Source organism: Apis dorsata, unplaced genomic scaffold (genome assembly GCF_000469605.1).
Source record: "Apis dorsata unplaced genomic scaffold, Apis dorsata 1.3 scaffold_741, whole genome shotgun sequence".
NCBI classification, from domain to species: Eukaryota; Metazoa; Arthropoda; class Insecta; order Hymenoptera; family Apidae; genus Apis; species Apis dorsata.
In genome coordinates this window covers 116,537-124,234 of record NW_006263902.1, presented here as the reverse complement: position 1 = coordinate 124,234, position 7,698 = coordinate 116,537, and the positions used below count along the sequence as shown (strand labels likewise).

Here is a 7,698-nt window from a genome sequence, read left to right as displayed (position 1 = left end):
TAAAATTATATTTCTATAATACATCTATTATGTTTAATTATTTCACAATAATTTCACAAAGTTTTTGAAAAAGTTGTAGATTCATAAGATTCATAAGATTCATGAATTAAAATTGTTTATTCAATTTTTATTTTTCAAAATTTTTTTTTTAAATTATTTAGTAATAAATAATATAACTCTTATTAAACTATTAATTAATTGGATAATCAGTTTGAAAAGTAAAAATAAAAAATATTAATCAAGAGTTTTTTAAAGGTATTAGTAAGATTTATAAAATAAATATTTATAATTTTTTTCTCTATTAAACAAAATAAGAATATTTTAATATTAATTTTTAAATAAAAAATCTTTTTTTATTTATTTTAGTTATTTAAAACTGTATATAAAACTATATTTATTGTAATTATTGTAATATGTAATTATATTTATTATTTCCGTTATTAAATCCGTTGCATATAAGTGATTTTTTGCTACATGATCATGTTTTTCTTTGTTTTTGAAATTGAAAACAACGAAAATTAATGTACAAATATAGTAAAAACTTACTCTTGTGCATAAAAAATCTTATAAATAATTAAAAAACATTCGAATCTACCGCTTATATCAATGTGTCGCCATCTATAACTAAACAATAATGAAGAGTTTTGTCAACAAATTACCTAGTTTTCCCTTAACCTTATCGCCATCCGATTAAACCGTAACTCGTCTTTAATACCTTTGGATACAATCCGTTTGGTCGAGTAACATTCGAGAAAGTATCGTTCGAATATTCAGGATCTGAATAAGATCCCGAGATTGATGCAAATTTTACATCACATCCGTCGCTTTCCGATCTGACGTATTTCTTTTCGTTTCTTCGATCGTATGAATTTGGATTTCTTACGTTCACGTACAAATTGTTCGCTTTCTCCAACGACGATTCGATCTCTTCGTGGGACACATCGCACGTTTCTTTCGGTGAATTGATTACGTTTCCAACCTCAATCGATTCCACGTGGAATTTCGTTTGGCTGATACGAATTTCATTACCGTCCGTTTCTATCTCGCCCTCATCCTCGCAGTTGTGTTCGCTTTCTACGACTTTCTCGCTTTCGATTTCATCGAGGACGTATGAATTCCTAGGAAAGTCATACAATTCATCTTGCGTAGACTCATCTTTACCATTCTTGTTCGCGGTCGTGGTCGTGGTCGTGGTCACGGTCGTCATAACCGTACCTTTCTCTAGGACAGATCTTGGAGGATTATCATTCGCGTGTAGAAAACTGAAGCTTATCTTTGGCACTCCGTCATCGTCGGTTTTCACAGTGGAAACTGCGGTCAATTCGACAGTATTTTTGTGTCGCTTCTCTCTCGTCTCCTCATTCTCGTATTTCTCCAGTCCGTTATTATCCCGAATATCGGTCGTCGACTGCTCGTTCTCAATCGCAAGGATCGTTCGTTTCTCGATCAATTCGGCATTATCGGATTTGGCTATGTCTGGAAATTCGTGACAACAGTGAATTATCACTGGCGCTGGAATGTCATACCATATTGCCGTTGAATTACTCTTGTTGCCGTTTCCGTTGCTGTTGCTATTATTATTCAATAATGATAATTTTCTGACTGATTTCAAAGTAGCCCACGCATGTTTCGCTTCTTCCATTTTTCTCTCGCACCATCCGAATGTATTTTTATCAATAATTTTTCACAAAATCATATAGTATAATCGTATAGTGATTGCACCGTTTATAGAACACCATGAAATCATAATAAAATCAGTTAATCTAATATTTATATATGTCATCTTTGTTTTCATTGGTATTATTTGATTATTTCTAATTGTAATAATTCATTTATTTTTTCTTTCGTTTATCTATATATAATATACTGTTCGAACTATATACGAATCAAATGATTTCATAAGTAATTTTTTTAGAAAAAAATTTATCGATCGAAAAATTATTTTGATCGATACATCACGATATTTTTAATTTTATTTCATACAATTTTTGATATTGTTTTAATTCATTTGAAAATTCGTTGATATTTTATGTAAATTTCCAAAAATTATACAATTAATTCTATTTCGATTATTATTCAACTTTGCCTTCAAAATCTCCGCGAATCAATTGTTTTTCTAATCACTATTCTTTGTTGAATTAGTTTTCGCTAGTGGTCATCTAGCTCGCTTCTCTCTGACAATGAGAATAGTAACACGATGTCACGTCAGTTCAAGCGGCACACCCGACACTGGCATACCACGAGTTCCACACGACCCTTCACGGTACATTCAACACAATTTGCTAGATTCTGTATTTCCGTGCAATTGATTCGTATTTCGTTTTGCGTGTCAAGATGAAGAACTATTAAACTGATTTAATAATTTCAAACAATTCGATGGTGTCATTTCCGATGCAATAAATTTACTGATCTATGGCAATATTAATTATACGTACGAAAAAATTAGACAAAATTACTGGCATGTGTTACTTTTGATTTAGCTATTTGTATTTCGAAAATTAAATTTTGATCGATTGATATTCTTAAGTACACGGACAGACAGCGATTCAACGACGATATGACCAATCAAATCCATGTTGATCGACGATGTAAAAAGAATCGATATTGGACTGATTCATCGTAGTTTAGTATCGAATCGAATTACAAATGTAAACGTGTGATCAATTCAAGGTTAATTATCCAACACCGTTGCAGCTGTATTACACGTATAATGTAGCCGAAGAGATCGTCCTGTGATGTTTGCACGACAACGTTTCGTTCGTGACTGGATTCACGCTGGAACCTGTGTTATACAACAGCGTTGAACAATTATATCCATATTATGTTGCGTACACACGTATTACACAACCATGCAAACAGTGCACCGTGCCATACAGTACCTCCACAAAAATATAAGTCACGATTGTTTCGCGTGAAAATTTAATCTTGCTAACAGTACCATCCTGTCGACGCGACGCATCGTATATCTTCGAGACGAACTATCGCTGTCATTTTTAACTGAATCATTTGCATCCATATCATTGATACACAAATAAATATATATCTATAAATAAGCATGGTGAAGAAAATTTTTATATTATATGTTGTTTTATCACATTATACTTGGAATCTGATATGGTTAATAAGATATGACAATATCTTATTAATTTAGAGAAAATTTATAGAATACACAACATGTTTTTAAGGTATGTTTCTTTTAAATTAATTATGTTTTATTAATTACATCTCATAATCATAATATAACATTCTAATATTCTTGGTATATTCATTTTCAAAAAATAAAACATTATAATTAATCTTATGTTAGTCTTCTGTTAAATCAATTTATATATATATTATAGCTATTTAAATTTAACATTCTTAGGAAATATTTTAGAAAATCATTTTCATATTAATCTATTTAAGACATCGCTAGATGCAAATAATATTTATTGCCAATATATTGATTTTTGAACAGTTTGATAATAATTTTATAAATATATAATTATAGCTATTTGCATAATCGATCTTAAGTATTTATTTTATGTAATTTTTTTCTATCTTTCTTATTTTTTATGCTTCACTTTTTTACTTATTTTCAATATCAATGGACTTTGTTCATAAATAATATATTTGAAAGATCAAGAAAAAATAACAGAAAAAAATAACAAATTAAATCATGATAGTTTACATGAAGCGAATCATTATTTTTTTATTTAATATTTCCGATGGCGATTTATATAATTTCATTCAAAATAAAATATATAAATTCACGATTGAGAATTAAATATTCCACATTGTAATTATCGAAAAAATCATGGTATCGACACTCTCGGTAAACGCGGAAATCGAAAAAGGATATCGATTAAATCGAGATCGGTTAACAGGAGTTTATAATAATAGTTAATACAAGAACGAGACGAAGCGCTTTACACCATGGACACAGTTGCACTAACAGCCGTAGTCAGATACGCAATACGTAATATGCACCGTGTAATGCCCCAAATCGAATGCGAGCAGGAGCAGTAGGCCGTTTAGTCAAGTAACGCGAGTTTCTAAGCGGGAGATTATTCTTTTTCCTTGTGACTTATATTTAGCTTGTTTCCGCGCGACACTCACGCGTTACCGAAACATGGTGTGCACGTGTATTCAATGTGCGTTTGCATATACTATCGCGTCACATAGAAGTACGTACTTATTACGGTACATAGTGTCTTGATAGAAAATGTATGTTGAAAGTACGTTGTGTCTATTAACTGAAATAAATAACTGTTCTAGGAAATGTTGGTGTTATCATATTTACTATGATTTATTATATATTATTAGCAAGAATAAGAAATAATAAGATTATTAATAAGTAAAATAAAAAAAATGTCGACATTCGATTATTCCTTATGTAAAAAATTGTATTCATTTAGCCGAACAACATTAGAAATAGTGAGAATGACTACGTATTATTGATACTGGTACTACATAACCTATACTATTATTAATCCATATTTTTAAATTTTTTTATATTTCTTGAATATTATTTCCTTGCTCATATCTTTTCTTATATATTTAATTTATCAAAGAATATTATCAATTAATAATGATTATTATTATTAATAAATATTTTAATACTTATCGTATGTCTTACGATAAACGAATTAATAATTAGAAATATTACTTTCTTATATAACATGTTGAGATTATAATATTAATAATGTAAAAGATAGTATCTAGAAGGATGAAGAATTCAATACACGATTATTGTATAGCTATCAATTTTGTACATAATACATATATTAGTATATAATAGTATATAAGGCGTTTTTAAGAGAATTTTTTTATAATTAAAAAATATATTGTATTATATGATACATTATATTATATTATAGATAGAGAGTTAACAAAAAAAACAATATGAATTTAATATTCTTTTTATTATTACATGATATATTTTAAAAATTAAATTTATATTATCACAATATTTCACTTTACATAGATGTAATGATCATAAAGAATAAAATGATTATAAATGTTTTTATATATAATTTTATCATTAAAAAATATATCTTATAAAAAATAATTGTATATACTTTTGAACGACACTATACAACGTAACAACACAAACAGCTATTGCTGTTCAACACGTTTCTTCGATTTTACCTATGATTAGGGCTGCCACCTAGCCGGAATTCGACTGGTCAAACTAGAATTTTCAAACTAATGCCGATTGTCGATATTATAATCTCGATTAGCTAAAAAATCGCTTAGAAAGGAATATTTCACAATTACTTCCCAATCAAAAGTTACAATTAATTTCCGGACACAAGATTAAACACTGCTTTGTTATCTACTGTTTGTTGTTGTAAAACATAACACGATATCATTATTTGTGAGTATAAAAGAAATTGTTATTGATACGGCATATTTGTAATGTTAAATATAAAAAGTCATATTTATATAACACAGTAAACAAATGTTTAGTTTGATTATTGAGATGAAATTCGATTATTAATTCATTAATCACTTATTCATTTATTTTTACATTAATTATGAAAAAGTAAGAAAAATAATATTCGCTTCACAGCTTTTTCGTCTGATCCTTTTCTATCTCTATAATTTTGAGACAGATTGAAAATTTATTGCATGTTATAAAGTAACAACCATACGTATGATCACACTCAATTTCGATTATTTATCATTTTTATAATTAGTTTGTTTCGTAATTGTAAATTTTTCGATCTTTCAATCTTAGAATCATGATCAAGCAATTTTAAACTGTGAAATACGATCATGACTAATGATAACATTTATACACATCTCTTATCTTCTCGCGAAAGATTCACTAATTCTTAAGAACTTTCTATTTGAGACCTCTTAATTTTAAATTCATCACAAAAATCATTCATATACAAAAACAAAATTATTCATATTTGTAGACATTCTTAATATCATGACATTAAGTAAAAATTTAATTTATATTTATATTAATTTCATTTATTTTATTTTAAATTTAATATATATTATTATTAAACGAAAAACTTTCTTAAAAAGTTTTTTGTTTAAAAAAACATAAACATATGTAAGAAAAAAATATAGAAATATAAGAATAATATAAGAATAAATATAAATTTTTCGAAAAAGAGATTATAAAAATATAGGAAATAATAGATATTTAAAATAAAAATTAAATAATAGTGCCGATAAAAATATAGGAAGTCTTACGAATTTTTATAAGGCAGAAGAAAAACAAAAGTTTTTGGTGTAACTAATTGAGAAAGAATGAAACCAAGTAATAAAGGAAATTGAACTTAAGAGGTGAACGGGAAGACGGAAATACTGATCATCCGGTATCGAACCTTGCCTCTATTATAATCTATACTTCATTGACCTACTATCTATTATAGAAAATATACATATAAAAATGTCCCACAATGAATGATATAAGCAGACAAAGGATAATTATTAGGTTAAATGTTCATGAACAATACAGTACCGTTGCGAGCTCACAACGCAACAACAATTCGACACTTTATGTATTATTGTAGTTTTTGTAGTTAGATATCATATGCATTATACCATTATAAAAGATAAATGAATGACACAGCTAGATGATAAAATTGTTTGTCTAATCAAATCTTAAGGCGCGTTTATATTAGACTTTTTAAAGTTGAACAAATGAGTTGATCAATCTTAAATCATTCACAGTTGTTTATGTAAAAGTTACAAACTCGATCTATTAAATCGATTTCCGATTTATTCATACAATATATAATTCATTTATTTGTTAATTGATCTAATCAAAAATTATTTAATATAAACGCAGCTTTAAGTTTATATTTTGATTAAGTATCAGATGATAGATCATAATTAAATAAAAATCGTTCATATGAATTAATTTTCAATCAGAAATATATGATTTGAAATTGGTTAATTTAGTTGATCGAATAAAAATTATTTAATGTAAGCATAGTTTTAAAAATGGATCGAAACTTAATTTTCAGATTCGTAAAATTCAAATCTAAAACTATATGTATGAGATTTTAGAATTCTCGAAATTTATGAAATTCAAAATTTTCAAAACTCAGAATATATTTTCTTTTTTATTTTCTAAAGAATATTATTTTGTTAAAAATTTTAATAAGATATAATTTTTAAAATTTTTTAAATTTAAATTTATAATTAATAGGAATAATTATCATTTTTTCCATAAAAACTATTATTTTAATTATTATTTTAATTAAAATGATTAAAATAAGTAAACTAAATACAAAAAAAATTGGATTATTATTAGTTAAATAAAAATAATTCATATTGTCATAATATTTACAAATTATTAACGGTTATATAAATTATTATTTACTTAGATTTCGAAAATTTCGAATCAAAAAAATACAAAAAAAGCAAAACATAATGAAAATGAAATTTTTTGAATTTTGAAAATTTTGAGATTTTAAACATTCGAATATCATATTTTTAGTAATCATGTACAAAAATAAATTGAAAAAGAAGTAATATCTTTATTTAAAATTAAAAATTTTGAGAAAATCAAGATTAACAATTTGTCAAAAATTGAATAATTTTTGAAATTACTTATTATAACATATATATTTTAACATAAATATTATAACATATAGTTTATATTATTTTATATTATTAGTTTTAATATTAGTTTATATTATAGTTTATATTATATTATAATTATTATAATTATAACATAATAATTTTATA

At 26.0% G+C, this 7,698-nt stretch overlaps 1 protein-coding gene across 8 annotated transcripts in view; it reads right to left on the bottom strand.

The window, feature by feature from the left end:
* The window catches only part of LOC102676392 (nostrin), a 34,396-nt gene that overhangs the window by 16,674 nt on the left and 10,024 nt on the right, over positions 1-7,698 (bottom strand). Inside the window, exon 2 of one of the 8 annotated variants that reach the window (XM_006622728.2) lies at positions 716-1,476. The exons of 5 other annotated variants lie outside the window; for them this stretch is intronic. In XM_006622728.2, coding sequence (XP_006622791.1) covers positions 716-1,476 — 761 coding nt within the window. Of the gene's footprint in view, positions 1-659; positions 677-715; positions 1,806-7,698 lie in introns of those variants that run through there. 2 more of the 8 variants (XM_006622727.2, XM_031513808.1) reach the window with 2 other exon arrangements.